This window comes from Papio anubis, chromosome 8, assembly GCF_008728515.1.
Source record: "Papio anubis isolate 15944 chromosome 8, Panubis1.0, whole genome shotgun sequence".
Lineage (NCBI taxonomy): Eukaryota > Metazoa > Chordata > Mammalia > Primates > Cercopithecidae > Papio > Papio anubis.
In genome coordinates this window covers 8287752-8315645 of record NC_044983.1, presented here as the reverse complement: position 1 = coordinate 8315645, position 27894 = coordinate 8287752, and the positions used below count along the sequence as shown (strand labels likewise).

The 27894-nt window shown below is 52.3% G+C and overlaps 1 protein-coding gene across 1 annotated transcript; it reads left to right on the top strand.

Moving 5' to 3' along the window:
* Nucleotides 1-242: 242 nt before the first annotated feature.
* C8H8orf74 (chromosome 8 C8orf74 homolog) lies at nt 243-27673 on the top strand. Its single transcript, XM_009212513.4, has 5 exons — nt 243-384; nt 656-843; nt 3878-4073; nt 24729-25135; nt 27305-27673. Exons 1-5 carry the CDS (start codon nt 243-245, stop codon nt 27539-27541), a joined length of 1170 nt encoding a protein of 389 aa, XP_009210777.3. The 3' UTR covers nt 27542-27673.
* The last annotated feature ends 221 nt before the right edge of the window (nt 27674-27894 follow it).

The following is a 27894-nucleotide window of genomic DNA, read 5'->3' as shown; positions in this document are numbered from 1 at the left end:
GGCAGCTGCTCGCCAACCCTAATCAGTAGGCCCAGCTTTTCCTCACTGGGACTCTGGGCAGTGAGGCAGAGGAAGGACTTGGCTCTCAGGCGACCGGTGGGTGCCAGGGACTTCCAGGACAGAGAAAAGCAAGGCTGGCCCAGAAAAGGAGCAGACCCCTCCCAAACATCGCCTTCGGGGGCTTGGGCACTACACTTGGGGACACCCCTGAAGAGCTGTTTGCTGCACCCCAAAGCAAAGTTATGACGCCAGAAACAGGGCCATGGATGCTACTGGCCAGTGGAGGAGGTCGGGGAGGCCAGACCCTAATAGGAGGAGTCAGGGAGGACGTGGAGGCAGCAAGCAGGGGCAGTCTCTTCCGCGGAGACAAACACGGGCCTGTGGGTGGGCAGGAGGCATGAGGCTACAGTCAGAAGAACATGAGGATGATGGGCAGCATGTGTGCAGGTGTGTATGTGTGTGTGCATGCATGTGTGTGTGTGCGCGCGTGTGTGTACACATGTGTACCTGTGTGTGTACCTGTGTCTATGTGTGTGCAAGTGTGTGTGTGTGTGTTTACAGGAAGCCTCAGGATGCTCACTTCCTGAAGGAGAACAGGTTATGAGGGAGAGGCAAGGGTTCCAGTCCCTGAGCAGGTGCAGGTGACGAGGCCCAGAGCATCGCAGGAGGGGCCGGGAGGAAAGAAGCCTGGGAGAAGCCATTCATGACTTAACAAAGCTGGCACTGGCCACCCCCAGGGTTCCGGAAACTCTGAGTCAGTCTGGCTCGGTCTCCTGGCAACCAGATGCAGGGGCCATGGCACTCTTAACACCGCGGGGAGTGAAAGAAGTCTTCCAATCTCAGGTGAAGGAAGAGAAAATGTGGCTTTTAAATAGAAACTGGCGCACCCTGGGCACATAAGGAGGTGGGCACTGGAAATGCCTCTTCAGGAGACCCTGGGGCAGCCACCCCGGCTGGGCATAGCACCTCTGAGGTGCTGTGATGAGATGTGCGGGCCCAAACTCCAGGCCAGGGCTGACCAGCCCCTGGACCTTGTGGGCTGTTTTTCAAGCCCACGTGCAGGCCCAGAGGGGGCAGATCCTGCCTGAAGGGAACTGAGGGACTGTGCCTGCCTCCCTTGGGACCCTCAGGGTCCTGTGAGCCCCTGTGTGCAGGGAGTGTGCTGGGGGAGGCTCTGTTGCTTTCTAGGGGGTGCTGTCTGGATTAGGCAGAAGAGTGGTGGCTGTGGAAGAGGAGTCTCTGGGGGCCAAGGACATGACTCTGGGCCTCCCTCTGTCACTAAGGCCACCATGGGTCCTCCAGGTCCCTGGGATCCTCCCAGCCAGAGGACTCCTTTCCCCAGGAAAGCAACATGCCTGCGTGTGGTGGGTGGGTCTCTGCATCACCCCAAACATTTTTTTTGCCACTTTCTTTAAGTGCCACTTGCTTCTCCTACATCTGCTGGTGGCCTATAAGAACTTTCTAGAAGGGCCAGATGAACTCTCCAGTAAAATAGGTTTTTACTTCTAGGCAGGGAAAAAGTTTGCCTTTTCCTCTTGGCCTGTCAGTGTATCTGAATTTTCACCAAGCAAGTCTCATTCCTTCTGCTCATTACATCACCAAGATCCCTCTAGGTCAGTCACTAACACTGTAGTATGAATTTCATTGTCAGTCACTAACACTGCAGTATGAATTTCATTGTCAGTCACTAACACCACTGTGTATGAATTCTATCATTGTCAGTCACTACCACACTGCAGTAGAATTTCATTGTCAGTCACTACCACTGTAGTATGAATTTAATACCGGGTCACTCAACACTGTAGTATGAATTTCATTGTCAGTCACTAACACTGCAGTATGAATTTCATTGTCAGTCACTAACACTGCAGTATGAATTTCATTGTCAGTCACTAACACTGTAGTATGAATTTCATTGTCAGTCACTAACACTGTAGTATGAATTTCATTGTCAGTCACTAACACTGCAGTATGAATTTCATTGTCAGTCACTAACACTATAGTATGAATTTCATTGTCAGATCAATGCCTGTAGTGCAGCTAGTTGAGAGTAGGCTGAGGAAAGTCAAATTTTATTTTAGGGAAATGGGGGAGGGATCATATTTCAGAACCTGAGGCCTGAGGTACACAAACCCTGGACTACAGTGGCCAGCATGAGAACTCTTAGAGGAAGGAAAGTCCTAGAAGAAGAACAAGTCCCAGGAGCAAGAGGGAGTGCTGCCCAGAAATCAAAGCACAGCTCTTCCCAGGGTGCGCGCGTATCTAGTTCCTCTCAGGGCTATGGAGCACCATTGTGGGGGACCTGGCCAGTATGTCTTTACCTAGAAGAGATGCATTTTGACCTCAACCCATGTCATACCCCTGCAATGGTATATTCCCGAAACCCTGTGACATCATACCCTGCAACTCGATATATATATCATACCCTGCAGCCCCATATCGTACCCCCAACCCCCACATCATACCCCACAACTCCCATATCATACCCCACAACCCCCATATATCATATACCTCCGAACTCCCATATATATCATACCCATAACCCCATATCATACCCTGTCCCCTCTATATCATACCCTCCAACCTCCATATCATACCCCACAACCCCATATCATACCCCACAACCCCTATATCATACCTCCAACCTCCATACCTCCATATCATACAACTCCCATATCATACCCCACAACCCCCATATCATACCCCACAATCCCCATATCATACCCCATAACTCCCATATCATACCCTCAACCCTATATATCATAATTTCTACAACCCTAATTACATTCCAACCCCATCATACTTACAATCCCCATATTATACCCCACAACCCCTATATCATACCCCACAATCCCCATATCATACCCTGCAACCTCATATCATACCCTACTACCTCCCATATATACCCTCCAACCCCCCACATCACCTCACAACTCCTATACTCCCACAACCTCCCCATATACTCACACCCTCCTGCAACCCTATCATACTCTCCTCTCGTAGGTAATAAATCATGTCGTACCCCACAACCTCCTATATATCTACTCCCATACCCCCTGTAGATTACAATTTCTGGCATACACCCTCCAGATTATACCTCTACAACCCCTTTATGTCGCATTCCTGCGAGATGCCTCCTCCTCCCTATATTATACCTCTGTAGCCCTTTATATCACCCCTTCTAACTCTATATATCAAACCTTCCAACCCCCATATCATACCCCAAAACCCCCATATCACACCCTCCAACCTTCATATCATACCCTGCAACCCCCATATCATACCCCGAAACCCCATATCATACCCTGCAGTCCCCATATCACACCCTGCAACCCCCATATCATGCCCTGCAGCCCCCATATCACACCCTGCAGCCCCCATATCACAGCCCCCAGCCCCATATCACACCCTGCAGCCCCCATATCATGCCCTTCTGTAGCCCCCATATCACACCCTGCAGCCCCCATATCATGCCCTGTAGCCCCCATATCACACCCTGCAGCCCCCATATCACATGCCTCCTGTAAACCCATATATCTGCTCCTGCAGCCCCCATGTCATAAGGCACTCCTGCATCCCTATATCATGCCCTGGGCAGGTAAACCCTATATCATACTCCCTGTAGCCCCTATAAAGCCACTGCAGCCCTCCCCTATATATCATGCCCTCCCACCCCCATATCACACCCTGCTGCCCCCATACATGCCCTGCAAACCCCATATCACACCCTGCTGCCCCCATATGCCCTGCAAACCCCATATCACACCTTTCAAGGCCATCACGCCTGCAAACCCTCCTATATCACCCTGCTGCCCCCATATCATGCCCTCTGCAAACCCCATATCATACCCTGCGATTCCCATGTCATGCCCTGCAGAGACTGCCACAAGGTCGGGAGCGCCTGAGGAGGCTTCTGAACTGGGAGGAGTTTGACGAACAGAGAGACTCCCGGAGGAGCATCCTGCTGGACACCCTCTATGACAGCATAATCTTTGCAGTGGGCAAAGGCTTCCCATGGGTGCAGGTGGCCCAGGTGGTCAAGTTCACGGAAGAGCTGCTAAGAGAAACCAAAGGTAAGGGGCGTCCAGGGCAGGAGTCAGCAGAGGCTGGTGGGATGGGTGGGTGCACGTAGGACTCCCCTCCCATTCACAGCCCTGGCAGCCTTGGAGGAGCCAGGGCCCCTTCCTGCCTTTCCCTGGCATTGGGCCTCCTCACACGCTTGAAAATATGGTCTCTACCCAGGCTCCCCAAACAACCTCTCTGAGTCTTCACTGGTCTGCCTGACTGTAAATCTGAACCACTCCAAGCTGTTGGCACAACAGCCAGGGTGTTCGCTTTTGTTTTGGTTTGGTTTGGTTTTGCTTAATGTAAATCAAATGTGTCACCTTCCCCGACTTAAAACCCTTCATGGACCCTGAAGGGCTGCATGTTGTTCCTGGTAGGAGATCTGGCTTTGCTGCAAGTCCCAGGGGAGTCCTGGAGCTTGCTCATGCACAGACGGGGGATGCAGTCAGGCGGGTGCACGGAAGCAGCATTGCTCCCACCCTGGCCCTGTGCTGGGCTTGCATGAGAAAAGGACCTGGTGGCATGAGGAGCTGTGGTCACTCCACCCACCTCTTGGGCAATGAAGTGCAGATTCATTCATTATGTAAATACAAGCGGCAGGCTCTCTGTGGCTGCCCTCACAGTGGTGCTTCATTCCACTGAGAACCATCCGTGGGTGCTGAAAGTAGTGGGCGGATGCTTGATGAGAAATGGGATACTTCCATGCTTTCTAAGAACCTCTCCCACAGCATCCTTCCTAGTGACAAAGAGAAAGGAATACTCTTACAGGGAAGAAGCTGACAGCTGCCTCCTTAGTCAAATGATCCAAGTGGACATTGTCAGTAAGAGGCCACACAGAGAATCCCATGTGCCTGGTCGGATGCAGCGAGAAACCAGCATCCTCCCATTATGGTTCCAACAAAGACTCACGGCCCAAATCTAATCAAGAGAAAACAGCAAATTAGGAGCATTGCTCAAAGTAGCTCTCCTGCCAGATCCAAACACTCAAAGGCCATAAGAGCCAAGGAAAGACTGATAAACCTTTCCAAACTGAAAGAGGCGAAAGGATGTGTTCAAACGTGACCTGTGGCCATCTTTTTGCTATAAATGAGGTTATTGGGAGAACTGTGGAAGCCAGAGTGAGGTCTGGGGACCCGGCGGTAGTGACACGTTCAGGGTGAGGGTCTGGATCGGATGGTCGTGATGATGAACGTTCTTGCTTTAGAAGATATACGTGAAATGATGCTTCGGTGGGGTGTGTCGGGTGGGGCACTTCTTTTAAGTGGACTGGGAAGAGTTTCTTTCTACTATTGTTGCAACTTTTCATGTAATTTATTTTGCTTCGAAATTATTTTTCAAAAAAGGTATAATAAGATTTTTTTAAAGCGAGGCACATTAGAGGTCTTCCCTGGCTTTCTGGTCATAATCTCAGTAGCTGCCAATCACACAGGCTGCACGATGCTATGTCTCTCATGCACAAGGCGCCATCCTCAAGGCAGCCATAACTCATCACTCAGTACTGCTGGCAGCATGTCAATGTCCTTCTCTAATCTCACCACTTCTGACCATCCCCAGGGCCAGTACCATTTCCACCCCCTTCTCTTGATTGGTCCACTACTTTCAAATCTTGCATTCTGCAACTGATTTACCAAACTGCGAGTGCTTTTTCAGACACACAGAATGTCCCATGGCACCTCTGTTTGAAGGCATCCAGTGCTCCCAGCCTTAGGCACACCTGGGTCAGCCTTTCTTTAATCTCTTCGGCTGCCAGGTTCTCTTCCAATTCTCTCCTGCCAGGCTGCGTTCCTACCCAGTGGTCCCAGCCTAAAGGCTGGAGCAAGACATGGCATCACTCACAGGCTGGACTCAGAGATCCTCGGGACATCTCATCCCCCTCCTGCCATCCCTAGCCCCGCGGACAGGGTATCTCTCAGGGTCCTGCCTCCCCACTGCTCACAGCCACATGTGGGTACCAGAGTTCAATCCTGGTGTCTGAGCTCTGGAGGGGTTCGTGGCCAGAACAGACACTGACAACCAGGAAGAGGGATGTCAGCCGCAAGCAAGCAGGTGGGAAGCAAACTCTTTCAAGTCCCCATCAGAGCCTTCACAGGCCAAGCCCTTGGAAAACAGTCGAAGATGATGCAAACCCAACTTCAACCCAAGATGAGGGCGCCCTGGAGCTTTCGGCACTTCTGGTTGGAGCATGCCTTACCAACACAGCACAGCTATGTCTCATGGACTCTCCAACTGAGTGCACGGAAAACTCCTCTCCCTGACTACAGGGAGCCCCTGGATGCCAACTAAGCTCTTCCAGCTTCTGCTGGCACCCCCTAAGGGACAGGGAATCCCTCCTCCTCCTGCACTTCATTCCCTACATGACCACACTCATCATTAGGAAGTTCTTCCTTGTATCTAGCCTATAGCTGCCTTCTGCCCCTCTCCAAATCTGTCTTCCAGATTCTCAGCAGCCTGTGGGCCCTGAGCATATTTATTGGGCTACATATAATGCGACTAGTACATCTTTCCATTTGGACTAGACATCCTAGTACCTTTTATTATTCTTTTTAAAAATTCAAATATTTACTGAAATAAATAAATATGCTAGCTAAATTTCTGCTACATACATTTATTTAGAGCTTCCATAAATCATATATATGCCATTTTATTTATTTAACATATATTCATTATTTACCATAGTTTAGTCTTCAGACGCTGTATATAATGAGTCAAATATGCCTGTGTTTACTACCACCCATACCACGTCATCTCTTTTTCTATTTTAAAATGACATCCTTCCCATAGACCCTGCCCCCCACCACCTCCTAACTAACCTCTGCCACCCCTCTCGCTGCCCTCATCCAAGTAGCCTTGTGTTTTTCAGTATTAGTCTTAACATATGGCATCTGGATTCAAACACAGCAATCAGTGAGGTGGTCAGGGATGTGCCATCTCCCCTGTGCTGGTCATGATGCCCCTGTTTATATAGCCGATGAGGGCATTGGCTTTATCAGCATCAGGTACACAGATTGGCATCAGGCTGGCAGTCCACTAAAGCCCCTAACCATTTCCCCATCCTGCCCTTGTGCGATGGCGATTTCGAATGCACTTGCAGACCCTCACAGTCACCCCCACGGATGCCACCTCGTTCACACTGGCCTTCCTTTCCTTCCTCCTGAAATATTCTCCGCCTTAATCCTGGCCCATCCAGCTTAGGAGTTTCTCCTCTCACCTTCGTATCATATGAAGAAGTGTGAGGCATGGTTGATACAAACATGGACTCAAAACAAACTCTTAGGTGGGCTTCCCGTGCCTGAAGTTAAACTGGCTGAAAATAGACATCAGGAGGTTGGGGGTTCAGAGGGAAAATTCAGGTCCTACCTGGCCCCTTACTGGGTGCATGATCTAGGGCAAGTCTCATCCCTCTGAGCCTCTGTGAACACATTTAGAAAAATGGGGACGCAGGATCACTCTCCTCCTGAGATTGTTAGAAGGATCAAATGAGACCGTACCTTAAAGCCCACAGCATGGCGCTCAGTGCCTGGGAAGGGCCCAGTGAGTGGCACCTTTATTTTTAGGAGACACAGGGACCTGGGAACTTGAAGGAGCAGGATGTGATCCAGAAACCTGGCATAGTCAGGGGTCGCCTGCTTCAGATCAGCCCTAGCAAGAACAAGGCCCAGTAGACACATTCCAAGGCCCCTTCTCCTCAGCCCCTGCACTGCTCAGTGACCCTGCACTGCAGGAGATGGGGCAGGGTCAGAGGCAGGACCAGGAAGTAATTTAAAAAAATAAAAAGCAAACTGCAGATTTGTTTCAGGAGTCAGGAGCGAGACAGAGGCAAATGAGACTGTCCCAGTTCCGCCCAGGGGGTGACTGACCCACCAGGAGAGCTGGCTCCTGAGAGCCATGCCAGGCTGGCTGCAGTGCGGAGAAAGTAGGCAGCCGAGTGCAGCTGGAGCACCCCAGGATGCAGAGCCCCACGAGAGCCAGGCCTCCTGCACCTCGGCTCACCACGGTGCTGGTCAGGATGGTGCCTGCTGTCCCTGAGCCAGGAGGCTGGCCCAGGTGGTGTCCTTGTCAGCACCTGTGTTCTTACTGCCTTGCACAGGGACACTCATGAGAACGTGAACAACCCCACAGTCCCCCAGATGCAGAGGGTAGAATTCCAGCAGCACCTCCTTCCCCAGGTCCTCCTCACTGACAAACGCTGCCGTCACCTCCAGGCCCAGGCTGAGCCCTACATGTTTCTGGGGCCCCAGTTTTGCTATTTCCTAACTGTGGGACCTTGGCCATTCTCTCTGTGCTTCAGGTCACTCATCTGTAAATTTGGGACAAGAACAACATCCGCTTCACAGGCTTGTTGAGTTCATTTATGGCCCTGGAAAGGTGACCAGCATAGAGGAAGCCCTGAAAGTGTGCACTGGAGTCTGCCTGTATGTTACACCCACTTGCAAGGGTCTCAGGCACCCTCCTGGGCTCCACTGTCCACCGGGAACTTTAGGTCCTCTGCCTGCCCCACCTGGACAGCAGTGGCCTAGGCAGTCCTGGGGCACCGCTCGTGGAAACTGCAGCCTTGCCTCCCCCGGCTTTGCTCAGTTGTTTCTGCTCCAGTTCTGCCCAACCCCAGCCCTAACCTTGATCTTCTCTGGTGACATCCAAGTGGCACTGCGCAGGTTTGGACCATAGGCTCTGAGTCACCAGCCCTTATCTATCCTCCATTCCCTCCTCTGCCCTCCAGCCCCGGGTAAACTCCCCTCCTGACTAAGCCTCTCCCTGTCCTTGGATCGCACCACCCAGAGTTGATCTTGGCCCCTCCAGTGCTGGGCCTTATGGGCTAAGCTTCTCTCTACAGGCCATGGCCATGGCCTGGACACCTCACACCTGCATTTCTGCAGCTGCGTTCCCTCTGGGCCCTGCAGGCGTGCCCAGTCCAGCTCCTTTCCTGTGATGACTGTCTCGTCTGTCCTTCTCATGCCCTGCTTCACCAGGCCATCCCCCTTCCCTCTCCACTCAGACCACGGGCCTCCCTGGAGTCCTTAGCTGGAGAGTGAGAAAGGCCTGGCCTGGAGAGGCTGGAGCTGTGGGAGAGGGGTCTGCACCCTGTACATCTTTGTCCCCTCCGACCCCCGAGTGCTGAGTGACGCATATGGCACAGAATAGGAGTTGAAGGAAGAAACAAATGAACGAACCAATAAATGAGTCGATTCCTGATGCCCATGGAGACAGAGAGTTCAAGATGCGCAGAGGAGGCGAGGGCTGGCCTCCAGTGACGCTCCTTGCCCCAGTGACTTGCTCCAATGCCTTGCCCCAGTGACGCTCCTTCCACACTGCACACGCCACTGATGTGAGAGGCAGCAGAGCAAACTCTGCAGTCAAGAGGTCTCAGTTGAAATCCCACCACTGTCACTTCATTGCACAGCCTTGAGAACATTAGTTTCCCTCTCTGTGCCTCTGTTTCCTCTTCTGTAAAATGGGGGCAGTAACAGTTCCTACTTACAGGAAGGAGCAAATGAATGGGACATGCAGCACTCGCAGCAGGGTGAGCAGCACATAGTAAGTGCTTAATCAATGTTCACTACCATATGCCTGGAGGCGACACGGGATGGTCCCATGTCCATGTCCACCCATGCCCAAGACTCGCCAAGCAGAGAGAAGGTGCCGCTCTCTGCAGTCATGGTTCAGGGCAAGAAGGAGCTGCATGCGGGCCATCAGGGCGCTCACTGTCTATGCCCTTTCTTGCCTTCCCTTCATCCTGCAGATGGGTTCAAGGCATGGGCCAGCAGAAGGGGGGGCTGGACCACCTCTGGCCTGGACTCTAACCAGCTGCCCACACTCATGCTTGGCCCTGGGCACACGAGGGAGCCATCCTTGCTGCCTACCAGACCAAGAGAGCAGGAAACTGCTGTCCTCAGGAGGGGGCTCTGGTGGCCAGGGGCAGAAAGAGCTGGCGTAGGTGGCAGGTCAGGTCCCTGGCACATTCCAGCTCTTTCCCACCTTGCATCCCACCCTGTCCTCCTCTTGGCATTATGCCTATCTCAGAATGTGGGTGCAGGCAGCCAGGGCAGGGGCGGGGGTTCTGTGTCTGTTTCGGCTAAAATCCGTACTGGGCTTTCAGTCGTCTTGGAAGGTGGCTCCTCCAGGGATGTTTTCGTTGCTAGTCTGGAGCTAAGGATGGTTGCGTTGTGTTTGCATTCTAGATAAGAAAGTTGGCAGTCGCAGTGGAGGAGGGTCATGTTTGCACAGCAGTGATTCAGAGCTCTGCCAGGACAGCGACCAGTGCAGCCTATCTCCCGGCCCAATCAGGCCTTGGCACGGGGAGGGAGGGGGCCCTTTCTTCAAAAGCTTTGGCTTGCCCTGGCCTGGCAAATGTCTCTCCAGGACATTCTGCTCCCCACACCAGGCCAGAAGAAGCAGTCCTTTCCTTGTGCCTTCTTGGCCAACCTCCAGGAATCTCTGGGCAGGCCATATCCAGCCGTCTCCCCGGGGCCAAGGGTGAAGCCACCAGCTGTGACACAGAGCGGGAGTCTTCCAGCTTGGGACATCCTGGTGGGAGAAAACCACAGGACGGGGGCACAGTTTGCCCACCTTGTCTAACCCCGGGGAGGTTCAGGAGAGGAGAGGGATGTGGGGGCCTTGAGGAGCCGCAGAGATTTAGGGTACCCAGGAAGCCTGCACAGGAGGCAGGGAAGGTGGGGACAACCTCCCCTGCTTCAGGCTTCCCTTGACAGAAAGCTGAGCCTGGGGGTGTCCCACTTGTGGCCACCTGGCACCTGTAGGACCTCCCCAGCCCACCACCGCTCTGACCTCTGTGCCACTCCGCCCTTCATCATCATCACGTGTGACAGGCACGGCCTCTCTCAGACGCTCCATCAAGACAGCTGAAGCAGGAAGAACCTTTTCATATGGCCAGGCCCCCAAATCCCAGGCCTGGCAGGAGGTGGGCTTTGAGACCGGTCAATGGAGGCACAGGGCATCCGGGTGAGTGCCTGGTGAAAGGCATCATGGTCCTGGCATCTGCAGTTCCACCCATGGTCACTCCTGATTCTAAAGGAAATGTTGCCCAGGTAGCCTAGGACGGGAAAGCAGCCACCTGCCCACAGCAGCCTGGGCTGGCAGGAGGCAGTGACTCTTCCAAGCTCCTGGCACAACAGTTCTTGCTGGGACAATCATGGCCATGCCTAGGGTCTGCCCAGCAGCCCTGAAGTACTCCGCCCTCAACTGGGGAGCCTCCAGCCTCTCAAGACCCGCAAAGCAGAGAGAAGGTGCCACCCCCGTGAAGCAGAGAGAAGGTGCCACCCCCGCGAAGCAGAGAGAAGGTGCCACCCTCTGCAGCCTGGGAAAGGCCTCCAGGGACCCTCCTTCCCAACCAGAACCTGACGCCCCTCAGGCGAGACCTGGAGGGGCCTTTAAATGAGACTTCATGATTGATGGATGGTGGAAGTCTCCACAGCAGCTCTAGACTGAGATCTTAGAGGGGCATTTCTTGGGACAAACGGGCAACTCTCCTTGTGTAGATGCCTCCCTGTGGTATTAGTTCACCAGGGCTGCCGCACAGAACCACGTACTGTGTGGGTTCAACAACAAACATTCATTTCCTCATAGTTCTGGAGGCTGGAAGTCCAAGGTCAAGGTCCTGGCAGGGCTGGTTTCTCTTGAAGCCTCTCTCCTTGGCCTGTGGACGGCCACCTTCTCCTCCCATCCTCTCGTGGTCTCTCTCTGTGCACCTGTGCCCCGGCATCTCTGTGTGTGTCCATGTTTTCTCTGCTTATGATGACAGCAGTCCTGTTGACTGAAGGCCGGCCCTAATGATCTCATTTGACCCTAATCAACTCTATAAAGACCTTCTTTCCAAGTACGTCCTGACATACTGGAGGTTAGGACCTCACCACGTAAACTAGGGTGTGAGCAGTCCATCTTACAACACTGAGGGAGGTCACCACTCCTTGGGTGAGCCAGTGTCAGTAAGTAGGCCAGAAATCAAGACGGGGCCATAGAAACCTTCCCCTGCCTTCCACAAGAGACCATCCATCCCACAGAGGGAGGCCTTGTGTGTCATGTGCCTGGCCTTTTACACAGCTTCTGTAATTGTCATTGCAGTCTGGCATCACAGGTGCCATTTGAAAGATGAAGACACTGAGGTCTGGAGAGATTAGGTAACTTGCCCAAGGCCACACCTCGAGTGACCGGTGTCGGGATTTGAACCAGGTCAGCGCCCACCCAGCCGCGCAACTTTTCATTTTGACCACGGGGACCTGTCCACCCGTCCAGGGGTGCAGGAAGGCCTGAGAAGCAGGCAGCCCAGGAGAGCCCCCACAGCAAGTGGGCTGGGGCTGCGGAGTGCAGACAGAGCAACACCTGGATGAGCCAGGACTGACACCTACTGACTTCCTAACTGGGTCACCCAGAGCTGTTCACAGGAGAGGCTGGGATCCTGGCCCCAGCAGGAAGGCTCCAGGATGGTGAGTGGCCCAGGCCCAGCTGGCAGGATGAGTTGTGCCCTTTGGCTAAGGTGTCCTGGCCTGGATGTGCCACCTGTGTGTGGGCAGATGGTACACGTTCTCTTAGGACCCCTTCCCACGTCTGAATTCTCAGGTTCTTCCCCCATCAGCTGGACATACTGGTCAGCCTTGGAGTTCCCAGCATTAGAGGGGACAAGGTATGAGAATGGAGTAGCCGCATCTCGGGCTGGGAATGGCACTGTGTTCCTGAGACGGTGGGACTGCCCGGTTGCTTTCATCTCCGGGGGATGATGACCATGAGGATGACAAGGACCCCAAGTCAGGGCTTCCCTCACCAAGCTCGAGTCAGCTGAAGGGCTTGGCCAAGATGCACTGGCAGTGCCCCCGTTGTGGCTACAGGGACTGTCAGCTCCATGGAAATCCCCATAGCTTCTGAGAGTTGAGAGGGGCCCCAGAAGTCTCCGGATCCAACCCCCACCTGACACACACATCCGGGAATCCCGTCTCTCCGGTGTCTGAGCATCCGAGGCCCTCAGCTGTCAGACTGATGGGGAGCACCTCCTCACTTCTGGAGAGGAGACCTACTCTGCCAGTGAGCAGCCGGTGCTTCTGGAAAGTTCTTCCTGCTGTTGTACTGAAAGCTGCCTCTTTGAGCCTTCTGCTGGCTGGCCCCTGTTCTGCCCCATTCTCCAGCAAGCCCAGAGTGAACCCAAATCCCTGCACGCTAAGGAGCCGGCCTTCCTGTGAGGCTAGGCAGGAGGTGACTGCAGCAGGACAGGAGCCCCATGCTTCCAGGAGGACCAGGGAAGGGATTGATGATCATAATCTCAGCCATAGACATGGCACACTGAGCCCTCTGCCCATATCATCTCATTTGATCTCCATGGCAGTCTTGGGTGCATGGGTACTGTTGTCCCCATTTCACTAACACAACTGAAGTTCAGAGAGGTTAGGTAACTTGTCAATCATCACACAGTAAAGCGCAGAACCAATATTAACCTTGGGTCTTCCTGGCCACAGAGCCTATCCCTTCTGCCAAAGCTCTTTCACATGAATCATTCTAGCTTCCTGATTCCTGAGAAATGGGGGCAAGGATTGGTGAGGTGCCAAGTCTGCTAAGCGGACCAGGTAGGGGGACCATTGTGGACAAAGAGAAGGGTGTGGACAAGAGCCCATGACAGTCTTTAAAGCATATGGTCCTGACCAGGCGCAGTGGCTCATGCCTGTAATCCCAGCACTTTGGAAGGCTGAGGCGGGTGGATCATGAGGTCAGGAGATCGAGACCATCCTGGCTAACATGGTGAAATCCCGTCTCTACTAAAAATACAAAAAAAATTAGCTGGGCGAGGTGGCAGGTGCCTGTAGTCCCTGCTACTCTGGAGGCGGAGGCAGGAGAATGGTGTGAACCCGGGAGACGGAGCTTGCAGTGAGCCGAGATTTTGCCATTGCACTCCGGCCTGGGCGACAGAGCGAGACTCCGTCTCAAAAACAAAACAAAACAAAAAAAACATGTGGTCCTGTGCTTGCCCTCTGAACCCTAGGCAAGTGACCAAAAAGAATGTCTTTAAAAGGACAATAAAATATTTCTAATCCTAGTGTTTGAGTAGATTTTCCCTTAATATGGCTATTGGTTTATAGTAGACCCCTCTAATCCACCATCAGGAATATATTTCAACACCCCCCATGTGGTGCCTGAAACCGGGGATAGTACCACACCCTATATCCACTACTCGCAAATTTATTTCTCTCCCTTCATAGTTTCACAGATAGAAGATTTGTTCTTGGCCGGGCGCGGTGGCTCAAGCCTGTAATCCCAGCACTTTGGGAGGCCGAGACGGGCGGATCACGAGGTCAGGAGATCGAGACCATCCTGGCGAACACCGTGAAACCCCGTCTCTACTAAAAAATACAAAAAACTAGCCGGGCGAGGTGGCGGGTGCCTGTAGTCCCAGCTACTCGGGAGGCTGAGGCAGGAGAATGGCGTAAACCTGGGAGGCGGAGCTTGCAGTGAGCTGAGATCCGGCCACTGCACTCCAGCCCGGGCTACAGAGCGAGACTCCGTCTCAAAAAAAAAAAAAAAAAAAGAAGATTTGTTCTTAGGTAGTTCTTAGAAACCTCAGCATATGATTTTCTTTCTTTCCTTACAAAATCAAGAAATTTCACCTTTTCACTGAAAGGAAGCACTTGGTAGCTTATGTTTGGCATATCCAAACTGCCAGCATCACTACTATTGCACTTTGGGGCCATCATTAAGTCAAATAAGGGTGACTTGAGCACGAGCGCTGTGATAACTCGACGGTCCTTTTGATACCGGAGATGGCTCCTAAGTGACCAACGGGAGAGTGGCGTTGACAGCAGGGGTCCCCTGAAGGAAGGAGTGATCCACGCTCCATGTGGGACGGAGCGGGATGATGCAGATTCCATCATGCCACTCAAAACGGTGCAACATCTAAAACTTACAAACTATTTATTTCTGGAAATTTCTACTTAATGTTTTTGGACTATGGTTGGCCACAGGTTACTAAAACCAAGGAAACTGGAGCTGCAGTTAAGGGGGGACTACTGTATCTTAACCAATTGAAAAGACATAGTGGATGAAACCAATATGGCAGTTCCTCAAAAAGGCAACCATGGAACTGGCATATGATTCAACAATTGTTCCTGTGGGTACACACCCAAAAGAATTGAAAGTGGAGACTCGGGCAGGTGTTTGTACACCTAGGCTCATAGAAGAATTGCTTACAATAGCCAAAAGTGAAAGTCACCCAGGTGAGCATGGATGGATGAATGGATAAGCAGAATGTGGTCTATCCATACAATGGAATATCATTCAGCCTTATAAAGGAAGGCAATTCTGCCCCATGCTACAACATGGAGGAACCTTGAAGACATTATATTACATGAAATAATCTAGATGCAAAAGAATAAATATCGTATGAGTCTGTCTGTGAGGAACCCAGAGTAGTCAAATTCATAGAGACAGGAAGTAGAATGGGGATTGCCAAGGGCCGGGAGGAGGGGGAGTGTGGAGTTAATGTTTAATGGATATGGAGTTCTAGTTTGGGATGATGAGAAAGTTCTGGAGATGGATGGTAGTAATGGCTGCAAAATAATGTGAATGTTCTTAACGTCATAGAACTATACATTTAAAAATAGTTAAAATGGGCTGGGTGCGGTGGCTCACGCCTGTAATCCCAGCATTTTGGGAGGCCAAGGCAGACGGATCATGAGGTCAGGAGATTGAGACCATCCTGTCTAACACAGTGAAATCCCGTCTCTACTAAAAATACAAAAAATTAGCCAGGCATGGTGACACATGCCTATAGTCCCAGCTACTCAGGAGGCTGAGGCAGGATAATTGCTTGAACCCAGGAGATGGAGGTTGCAGTAAGCCGAGTTTGTACCACTGCACCCTAGCCTGGGTGACAGAGTGAGACTCTGTCTCAAAAAAAAAAAAAAAAAAAAGAAAGAAAGAAAGAAAAAGAAAACAGTTAAAATGGTCAATTTTAGGTTATAGGTTATATATATTCACAACAATTGAAAAATTAAATTTAAATCCAAGAATGCTAGTGGACATATTGTAGTGCTGTGTATTTCATATATCTTCCATTCACTCCTAAAAAATGGCTGTGGTGTACTCTCCTTGGAGTTGGAGGATCTGGATTGAGAACTGATTTCACTACTGAATAGCAGTAGACAAGCCACATGCATGCTCTAAACCTCAGTTTCTTCATCTGCTAAATGGTGTCAAACACCTATTTCATAGGTTGGTTGTGGTAATTAAATGAGTTGATGGATAATGTAAATGCTTTATAACTGTAAAATAACATGCTAATGTAGTGGTAGTATTATTTCCTGAGAGCTTAGCACTGGGCAGCAACCACAGGTCCAGAGCTCTCTGGGAAGATTTCCCATTATCTGCCCTGTCGTTCTCATAAGCACCCACATGCTTTTCAGTGCAAGAATCTAGACTTGGGTCTATGGCCATACCACCTTGAACATGCCTATCTTGTCTGGTCTTGGAAGCTAAGCAGAGTCGGACATGGTTAGTACTTGGATGGGAGACCACCCTGGAACACCTGGTGGTATTTAAAAATTAATTAATTCAATAAAGTAATAGTAAGAAAAAGAGAATCTTGATTTGGATTTGGGAAGTCTGGCCCATCTAGCAGTTTCTTGCCATGGAGACATCCACAATAGTGGGGAGAAAGAGGATACAGCACAAGGGCCTGTTGAGTTATGTAGTAAGTAGGGGCCTCTTCCCCTACCCTCTGCACCCCATAACTGGGGACCTAGCCCACTCCCAGTTGTCCTGTCCCCAACACAAGATTTAAGGCCACCAACCTCCTGTGCAGTTGAAAACTCGTATGTAACTTTGGACTCCTCCAGAATTTACTTACTAATAGCCTACTGTTGACCAGAAGTCTTACTGATAATATAAACAGTTGATTCACATATATTTTGTATGTAATATGTATTATGTACTGTGTTCTTACAATAAAGTAGGCTGAAGAAAGTATTAAGAAAATCATAAGGAAGAGGAAATACATTTACCCTTCATTAAGCGGAAGTGGATTATCATCAAGGCCACTATTCTCGTCATCTTCATGTTGAACAGGCGGAGGGGGAGGAAGAGCAGGGGTTGGTCTTACCGTTTTGGGGGTGGCACAGGAAGAAAATCTATGTGTAAGTGGACCCGCAGGAGCATCTGGAGGCCAAAAGTTAGAATTCAGCCAGGGACTCCTTCCTCTTGCAGTTCCAACCCATGTTGTCCCAGGGTCAACTGTAACAGCTATTGCAAAACATTCTTTGGAAAATGTGACCAATGGGATTGGAGGTCCCTTGCAGTGTCCACCTCCAAGAATCTACAAAAAGACCTCAAAGCTGCTTGGAGCTGGATGGCCTGGAGTTTGAATTCCAGCTGAGGCACTTACCACCTGAGTGGCCTTATGCAAGCCCCTCAGCCTCTTTGAGCCTCGGTTTCTCTCCCGGGTGAAGAGGGGTTGGTGCCTGTGCCAGCCTCACTGTGCTGGGAGCTGGGAGACTGAGTGACCTAGAGCATGCATGGCACAAGGCAGTGGGCGCTCCCTAACTGAGGGGAGCTCACCTGGGCAGTACAGTCCCTGGCACCCAGGGGTGAAGGAGTTTACTAGTAGAGTCTCCCCAGGAGCACAAAGGGGGCAGAGGGCAATGCGGGGGGATGAAGGATGCGGTTGGGTGGAGATGGTGGGCCCTTGCTTTCGTCTGCTTCCCACCATACTGGGTCAGCCCCGGTAGGCGCTCAGGTGTTGGGAAAGGTGAGCAGTGCCAGGCTGTAGCTTGACTTGGTTCCTGCCCCTGGGAGGCAAGATGGGGGAACCAAACTGGTTTATCGGGGTACCTGGGTCCTCCCGCTCAGACACACCCAGAAGGAGCAGCCTTCCCCATTTCCAGCCCCACAGGGACATGGCGCATCTCCCCTTGCTCGCCCAGCCCAGACTCCAGGTTTGAGGGGCCAAGGAAGCCACTGGAGCCTCCTGGTCCGAGCGGTTTCTGCCCTGATCGTGGAGCTTCTGCTGACATCTGCCCAGCAAGCCTCCCCCGCCCTTCCCCTCCTCATTCCTCCCCTCCCCCACTCCCACTGCATCTCCTCACAGGTGCTGGCCTCCAGGGGCTTGGGGACCATCTTCAGGAAGTTCCCAGCAGCCAATGCAAATGAAGGCCACTCCCTGTTATTGAAGAGCAACTTGCAGGCACAGATCTGTCCGCCCTGCAGCCAGCGGCTTCTCCCTGAGACTTAATCCCTCTGCTTTCTGAGTCACCAGGAACTTCTCAACCCGAGGCCCAGGGAGTGTGGTCCAAGGCCAAGAAAGTATGTCTCATGAGCGGGCTTCCAACAAGCTTTGCTGAAACCCAGAATCAGCCAAGAGTGTCTGGGGGCCGAAAGTTAGAATTCAGCCCAGGGGCTCCTTCCCTGTTGACCCAGGACAAGGTCTGCACTTGGTTTGTACGACCTCTTAGGTGCAGGCCACAGCCCGTGGCCATAGTAGGGCATCGGCCAGGATGACAAGCCGCCAGGAAACCCTGGCTCAGCACAGCTGCTGAGCGCATTCGCGCTACTGAGCCTCACGGACTTCTCCTTTCAGATCTGGGCTCTGTGTACAGCTGCTGGGGCTGAACAGAGGGGCTCAGGGGCTGGCTTTCGCCAGTGAGGCAGACACAGCCACCCACAGCTGCAGGATGCAGGTGACCCCACCCCATGCTCCGTCAGGCCAGGCCTGGCTGGAGGAGGAGGGCACCTTCTGGCCAGTTCAGAGAAGGTGTGGAGTCACCTGGTGAAGCTCACACACCGTTGCCCCCACACAGGCCCCGAGTCCAGCTTGCTGATCAAAAATGATGGCCTCATGTCTGCTCACCCTCTGGGATCCCTTGATGGGCAGTCTCTGCTGTCTTCCACGCGGTCACCATCTTCCCTCTGGGATGGCCCCAACCTCTCATGTCTGGCCTCAGTACCTCTCCACCAGGTTCTTAACCCTGAGGAATTTGATAATTCTATGTACGCTATCCTTGGAGGTCCTCGTGTTCCGTGATGAAGTCAACTCTTTCACATGGCACACAGGGCTGTCATGAATGACCCTGTCCACACTGACCACAAGCCCTGGGTCCCCCAGCTCAGTCCCCAGAATCCTGCTTTGCCTCCTGGACAGCTGGGTGTGGCCCTGTGCACACAGCCACGCCGTGCCCCACTCGCCCCAGGCCTTCACCACTGCTGGCCCCTCTGCTTGGGGTGGCCTTTCCCATCGGCCTCTGGACCCCTGCCTGGTGCCTCCGACATGGGGCATGTGCAGATCCCCTGGCCTCTCAGAGCTCCTCCTTCTCTCACTGTGTCCCTGCGGGGAAGCTCCTGCCAACTGACAGCAGGCCTGCGTGCTCTGACGCCCAGCTCTGCGTGAAAGGACAGGAAGGGACACAGGGCATTTGGGGCCAGGCGGGTCTTTGCTGTCTGGAGGGCAGCAGCAGCCAAGAGCTTCTGGTCAGTGAAGCTGGACCTGGACCCTGCCCTAGGCTGATCCCCTCCGAGGCCTTGGCCCTTCCTTCCGACACAGCTTGTTCCTCCTGCTGCCAGAATTGGCTCCCTGGAACCTGGCTCCACTCACCCCCTACCGGCTGGAAACCCTTCTGCCATGTCTGGGTGGGCCTGGCCTGTGGCGCCTGTTCTGCCAGCCCAGCAGCCTCCATGGTGAAAGCCTTGGCCACAGGCAACATCCCCCAATGCCTGGCACATGGGAATGTTCCCTAAATAAATCCTTTTGTGTGTGTGAGAGACAAGATCTCACCCTGTCGTCCAGACTGGAGTGCAGTGGCACGATCTGCAGCCTTGACCTCCTGGGCTCAAGTGATCCTCCTATCTCAGCCTCCTGAGTAACTAGGACTAAAGGCATGCACCACCATGCTGGCTATTTTTTTTTTTTTTATAGTGTTGGGGTCTTTCTATGTTGCCCAGGCTGGTCTTGAACTCCCAAGCTCGAGTGATCCCCCTGCCTTGGCCTCTGAAAGTGCTATGCCCATTCCCTTGTTTTCATTCAACAAGGCTCTCCTTCTCTGCAGCGCACCTCCTAGGGGCTGGGCACTGCTCTGGCACTTGGTACCCAGCAGTGAACAGAAAAGATGGCCTCTCGCTCTCTCACAGCTTGAGTGCTAGTGGAGGGAAAATGACCAAGAACAAATCACATCAGTAAAATGCGCAAGATCAAAGACCTTGATGAGTACTCTGGAGAAAGACTCCCTCGGGGGTACTGCCAGACGGTGACCCTGGGGGTGGGACCCCTGCAGGGCAGGGCATGCTAGGGGCTTTCAGGGCTTGGCCTACCCAACCTCATCTCCAGCCAGGCAGCTCCTCGCCTGCAGATCTCCAGCCTGCTGACTGCCTTCCTCCCCCACCTTTCAGTCCCTCAGAGGGCCATGCCTGCTTCAACCACAGGGCCTTTGCACAAGCTGCTGTCCCTCCTGCCTCGCTCTTCACCACCTCTTTGCCCAGCAAACCCCTTTGATCCAGTCCATCCCAGCCCCTTTACTGCCTCCTCAGGGAAGCCCTTCCTGACCTTCTTCCTGTCCTGTGTGCTGCCAGTCCCACAGAGCCCTGTGCAGAGCTAGATATCTGTGCATTTCCTCCCCAGCCCTCCACCACCTCCCTGGAACCTGGAAGAGTTCTTGGCACAGGGAAACCCCGAATAAGTATTTGTTGACAGAATGAATGAACACCTCCACCTTGACATATTAGAGCTGGTTCATTTACTCTGTAGACTTTGACTGGGCCCCTCCTGTGCACAAATCCCAGTGCTGGGGGCTGAGAATACAAAGGTGGCCATCATTTATTCAACTGTCTCCTCTTCAAGACTGGAAGCTCTCTGAGGGCAGGGGTCATGTCAGAGGTCAGCATCTCACCATATGGTATTCTCTCTGTTGGTAGGCCCACTGTCCCTCAAACATCCCCCGTAAGAACCCGGGGGTTGTGCCGGTTTCTGTCTTGCACACCCTACATCTGAGGATGGCCAGGTCCTGCCACTCAGATCTGCTCCTTCTGTGCACTGCCAAGAAGACAGAGCCCTGGTTCTGAGTATGGCATCCATCCAAGGCCCTTGTGTCTGTCTTCCACCCACCTCTCCATGCAGCTCTTGCCATCATCTGCCTCCACCTTTAGGTGCCAACGACAACAAGCCTCACCTTGCTCCCACCCAGGCCAGGCTGCTTCTTGCTCCTCTGCTGTCACTCAGCTGGGCTGTGAAGTGGCCCCACCTCTGGGCCTGGCTCAGCCTCACTCTGGGATGCAGCTCACATGTCGCCTTCTCTAGAAGGACCCGGTCCTGAAGTCCATGCTCTTCTTCACCCAACTCTGTTCCTCTTTACTATGCACTGCCATTATCTGCTTGTGTCTCTCCTGCAAGCATCTGAGAGCAGGAGATATGACTTATTTGTTGTCAAGTATTGCCAAAATCTTGCATAGTGCCAAGTAATTAATAAGCAGTAACAATTTATAGGTTCAGTCACTATTTGACAAACTAATCTTGGGTGAATGGAAGGATAAATGTGTAAACCGAAAAGTATCTGAGACAGGTCTCAATCCATTTAGAAGGTTATTTTGCCAAGGTTAATGACATACCTGGAAGAAAGATCTGTTCCTTTCTCCAAGGATAATTTTGAGGGCTTCGATATTTAAAGGGGAAAGTGGGCTGGAGGGAAAAAAGGAGGGTATGGTGATCCACATGTTGCAAGAGAAAAGGAGCAGGTGGGGAATAATCAATTATGTGTTCCACCCTTGCTCAGTAAATTGGCACCTTATATAAGATAAGGTGAACATAGAGTAGCTACCTGTGGAGATATTTAACCTTTTATTTGTAGCTACCTGCTTAGGAATCAAAGGAAAGGCAGTTTCTTGTGTTACTCAACTTTCAGGTTAATTTTTTTCTTTTGGCATAGTGAATTGGGTTCCCAAGTTTTTATTTTCCTTTCACAAATGGATAGAAGGATGGGTGAATAGATGGGTGGATAGATTGAAGAATTAATGGATGGGTGAATAGGTGAATGGATAAACAAATGGGTGGAAAAATAGATGGGTGGATGGAAGAATAGATGAATGAATGGATGGATGGATGGATGGATGGATGGATGGATGGATGGATGGATGGATAAGTGGAAGGATGATGGATGAATGGATGGATGGGTGAGTGAAACAATGGATGAATGGAAAGATGGACAGAGATGAATGAAGGAAGGAATAGAGGGAAGGCTCTATGGGGGAGGGCAAAGGGGAAGGGAGAAACATATTTTTGCAAAGGTAGAAATAAATTCTTTCTACAGCATTTATTGCTGGCTTGCATTAGGCTCTGTATGAAGCTGGACATCTTACCCCATTTGACCCTTCCAACAAGCCTATGAAGTCAGTATCACTATTCTGAATTTTACATTTGAGGGAAAAAGGCCCAGTCTCATATCTAAGAGGGACAGAGTATCTCAGATCTCCAAACCCGGTACCCTCACAAGAGGAGTGTAACCCTTCGGCTTCAAGCCTGCTGGTTTGCCATCACAGAAAGGAGAAGTACAGCCTCCAGTCTGTAATTCTGCATGGTGGAGCAGTCCCTCCTTCCCTCCCCCAGGAGGCTGAGATTGCCAGAATCCAGGCGTCACTCCCAGCACATCCTAACATGGCTCCAAGTGGAGTGGTGCCCCTTTTGCTAATATTTTCCCAAGACCATGATGTCTCCACCCTCTGGGTACTTTGGGGAGATTCAAGGTGAATATTTCCATTCAGAGCAAGACAGCCTCAGGGACCAGCCAAGAGGGAACATGAAGGGACTGGGGGTGGGGGGACTTCAAAACAACCTTGTGGGCAAGGCTGAGACAGTCCCTGCTGAAGGGGCATGCAGCACTCTAGCCGGGGGTGAGGAAACCGCATAGCGCCCCATGGAGGGCTCACACAAAGGAAGAGCAAAGGAAAGGGTCTGTGGACAAGCCAGGTCCCCCACTTCGGGGAAAAGCCTGGCTCCTTGCCTACAACATGCTACTTTCATTGTCAGCAGAGGGAACTGTGGAATTCTCCAAAGTGCATGATCTGGTGGGCGCCTGGCCCAAGCCCTCATTCTTCAGAGGGGGACACTGAGTCAGGGAGCAGGATAGGCTTGGCCAAGTCCACAGTGCAATTCCAGGACAGTGTCTATGAGAACCCAGGTCTCCAAGCCAGGGCCGTGCTCTCCTGCTGCCCTTGACTTGCCTGTCTCTCTGCCTGATGTCTGCTCATCTACTCACCAGGGTAGGCATGTAATTCAGCCACGACCCTTCATGAACCACCTTCTCTGTTGAGAACCAAGTAGATGATGGGAGAGCCCTGCCTCCAACCACTGTGCTGAGCACCTGAAAGAGTTGTGAGCAGGAGGAGTGAATGGGAGAGGAGGAGAGAAGAAGTGGGGAGATGGGTCACCCCCCGAGGAGCACTTCCCAAGTGCTACCTTCAGAGCCAATCCTTTGCACGGGGTAAATAATATTTTCCCAACTCTGCAACACAAGCCACCAGCACAACAGTTGCCTGGGCATCAATCACCTGCTTCCACTCTTTTTTTTTTTTTTTTTCTGGCGGGGGGATGGAGTCTTGCTCTGTTTCCCAGGCCGAAGTGCAGTGGCATGATCTCGGCTCACTGCAACCTCCACCTCCTGGGTTCAAGCAATTCTCCTGCCTCAGCCTCCCGAGTAGCTAGGATTACAGGCACCTGCCACCACACCCAGCTAATATTTGTATTTCTAGTAGAGATGGGGTTTTGCCATGTTGGCCAAGCTGGTCTCGAACTCTTGACCTCAAGTGATCCGCCCGCCTCAGCCTCCCAAAGTGGTGGGATTACAGGTGTGAGTCACCGTGCCCAGCCACCTCCTACTCTACTCTTATGGGAATTTCTTTTCTACATTCTCATCTCCTTCCTGAAGAGAAGTAGAAACAGGATAAAGCACAACTAAAGTAAGTCTTTAAAACAGGCATCAAAAGACAAAATACTGGCCAGGTGTGGTGGTTTACTCCTGTAATCCCAACACATTGGGAGGCCACGGCAGGAGGATCGCTTGAGCCCAGGAGTTCGGAAAAACAAACAAAAAAGACAAAATACTGGTAATGATAATGTGATTATACTGAGATCATAAAATCATATTTATATGATTATACTGGGGTAATTATGTAAGAAAAAATGGGATAAGTGTAAGTTACTGCAAGTAAAAAAAGAAACGTGGTACACTCCATATTTTTCAAGAGCTAATGCATGGTAATAAGAATTGCAGTTAGAGCAGGCACAGTGGCTCACGCCTGTAATTCCAGCACTTTAGGAGGCCAAGGCAGGAGGATCGCTTGAGTTCAGGAGTTCAGCCTGGGAAAAATAGTGATAACCTCATCTCTACAAAAAATAAACAAAATTGGTCGGGTATGGTAGCATGTACCTGTAGTCCCAGCTACTCAGGAGGCTGAGGCAGGGGGATTTCTCGAGCCTGGAATTTGGCGGCTGCAGCGAGCTACAATCGCACCACTGCACTCCAGCCTGGGTGACAGAGTTAGACCCCGTCTCAAAAAAATAAATAGAAATAAATATTTTTTAAAATGCGGTGGGGACATGGGCTCTGTGACCAGGCTGTCTAGGTGCAGAGCCCACATCCACTGCCTGGCAGGGCAGCTCTGTCCCACTCCCACTCTGTACCTGGCCCCTGTGCCCACAGGCTGCTCCATTACTGAGGCTGTGACGATCCTGGGGAACAAGCTCAGAGATTACCAGGACCATTTCAACACCACCCACCTGCTGGCCCTCTGTGACTACTTCCACCATACCTTCATCCGCCACTACAAACTCTACCAGTATGTCCTGGGCCAGGACCAGCAGGTCAGCCTGACTGTTGCCCACCTGGAGGTGTGCATGCCACCCCAGCCCCTCCCGCTGGCCGAGGGCATGGACAGGGACTTGTGGACCCACCGGCAGCAGGTGGTGGCGCTGACGGAGGCCGAGGCACAGAAGCGCGCCGACGTGCTGCTCCTGAAAGAGACGCTGCTCCTGGAGCTGGAGAGCTCACTGCAGAAGGTGTTCACTGCTGCTGCGCCTGCGCAGCCTGGCCGGGTCCTGGAGAGACAGGTGAGGCTCTGACCACCTGCCATGGGTGGGCACCTGGGCCAGCAGAGACATCAGCCAGGTCTGGCGGCACTGCAGATGGGAGCTCCTCGTTGGCACCCACGGGAGGGGGAGAGATGCAGGGAGGAATCAAGAGTCTACCACGGGTTTCTCGGTAGACTAAAGGTAGAAATTCATGTCCCTGTTTTAGTGATGAGACGACTGAGGCTCAGAGAACTTTTCAACTCGCCAAGGCCACCAAGCTAGCATGAGGTAGAGTTCACATTTGGACTGAGGCTGACTGACCCTGAAGTCTAAGTTCCTTCCTCTGTGTCATTGATCAGTGACAGATTCCACCAAGAGAGGCATGAGAAAGACTCCAGCTTTGGAACTGCTGCAGATTCTCCAGAGCCAGCACGCCCCCAGGCTAGGGGAGAAGATGGAGGAGGCAGGGACATGGGGACAGCTCGGGGAGGGTCATGTGACCAGGGAGACAAAGGGCGGAGCTGGGACCGGGGGAGGACTTGGGAGGATCTGGTGCCTGGATCTCAGACTTTGGGCTGCCCTCTTGGAGAGTCTGCCAGACCACTGGGGCTCTAGCTGCCAGCATTTCCCATGACCAGCTCTTCAATGACCGTGACGACCCCAGCCCCAGGGTAGCTGACTTCTTGAGGGCCTGGCCAAGCCTACATTGGTTTCTTAGCTATACATAGGCACTGAAGTCATCATTGTTGCATCATCTTTGAACATACTTTGAGAGACAAGTATGTGCATGTGTTTCAGGCATTGGGGTCGGGGAGTTGCAGGGCCTGTGAGTTCCAAGGGATTTTGGTTTCTGAATCATCAGCTGAAGAGCAAATGGCCTTGGGAAGTATTCCTTTAGGGTTATACACACACACACACACACACACACACACACACACACACACACAGGAAAATCTCTACAGAGCAATGAGCACAGCAGCCTGGATGGTGCTCATCTAAGGTTAAGTCTGCAGACAAATAGCACATCAGGGGGCCATGAAATCTTAGCTCATGAAGACATTCAATAAAGACCCAACAAAACCCCTGCAACAGTCTACGGACCTTGCTCTAGCACACGGGGTGGGGCGGGGCATGGCCACAGTGGCCCAAACGGCCCCGCACGTCCCACAGCTGTTCCTGCCTGCTCCTCCCAGCTCCCCGCCCAGCCTCCAGCATGGCACTGCTGGCCCCAGCCTGGCGGAGCTGGTGAGCCAGAGCTCCCTACACCGTGTACCCCAGCTATTCACCTGAGATGGGGCACTCAAGGGCATAGAACAAACACTGCGCATTCTCCTATAGCACAACAACCTTCCCCAATAATTTTTTCTACAAAAACAACCAAGAGGATATGCTGGGGCAAATGTGCAATTTTGCATACCTTTTAAGTGAATGCAAGATCTCAAAGAAATGCACTACGGACAACCAGTTGCTTCCAGTGTGTCTCCTGACAATAGCTCCTCTGTTGTGTGGTTGCTCGGGCAGGGAACCTGGAGAAACACACGTCTGTGTCTCCAGGCTCTGTTGGCCATGACTCTGATGGAGCTGACGAATGGGGTTTCCTGTTTAACTCGGTGGATGGACGGTGGCTGAGTTTCCATTCTTCCTATGGCTGGCTGGTTGGATGACACGCCCAATCTCTGAAGCCATTTCCCCTGTCCCCTCCCATGAAGCTGCCACTAGAACTTTGAGAGGTGAGAATGAGGATGGTTGGGGGCGGGGTATCCAGATGGAGCCTGCATTGACCAGGAAGTAGGGTCTATAGGAAATACAGCACTGGCCAATGGGCCCAGAACAAATGACACACTCAAACAGCCTGGCCATCACTCTAGGCCAAAAGAGAAAAGGGAGGGAGTGACTATTGGAATCTAAAAAGAGAGCTTTAGTTATAGGCAAGGGTTGAGGGACAGGAAGTGTGACCACCCATGGTCCGTGGCCATGGCCAGCCCACAGCTGGTCAGGAGAAGATGAAGACCTCCCCACCCTCAGACCTCCCACCCCTAGTTGACTGAAGTCAACCAGAAGCCAGAGGTCAAGGCAGCCACGGCCCATGGGCAGGGTGAGATGGGTGGACAGTGGACACATCCTCATACCCGCAGTAGGGGCCGAGTTGAGAACCAGATCTGGTGAGACCTCCCAACCCCGCTCACCGGCCCTCCCCGTTCCTTCCAGGAGTTGGAGAGCCTTGTCCGCCAGGTCATCCACATCCAGATGGAGCTCCTGCAGGAGCTGCTGCAGTGCAAGATCCAGAACACGTTCGCCATCTTGGACCTGAAGCTTCAGAAGAAAACTCTGAACCTCAACGCCCCCACCCCTAACCCGCCCCCCATCACCAGTCATGCAGGCCAGGAGGAAGCCCTGAAACCCCACAGAGTGAACAAAGAAAAGAAAGTGAAGGCAAGGAAGTAGAAGGTCCCGACTGCCACATGAGACTGACTGGGGACTGGTCACCCACAGCCATGAGCCATGCAGCATGGTGAGTTTAGCACCCACCCACAGAGAGACTTCTCACGATTAAAAGAAACAAACCCGTGCCATCAACTGGTCTCTGTCTTGGAAACCACCTGCTACCACCTAAAATCCAATCCAAATGATTTCCCCCGATGGCTGTGCGCCTCTGCTAAGCATGGAGCTTTGCTCTGGGGGTACTTATCACATGCTGACAAGTCTGAGCTCTGCTGAAGATGGAGCCACCCATGGGTGCAAGCTGGTAAGAATGAGGGTGCTCCACACACCAGCGAAGCCCTCCAGGGAATCCCATG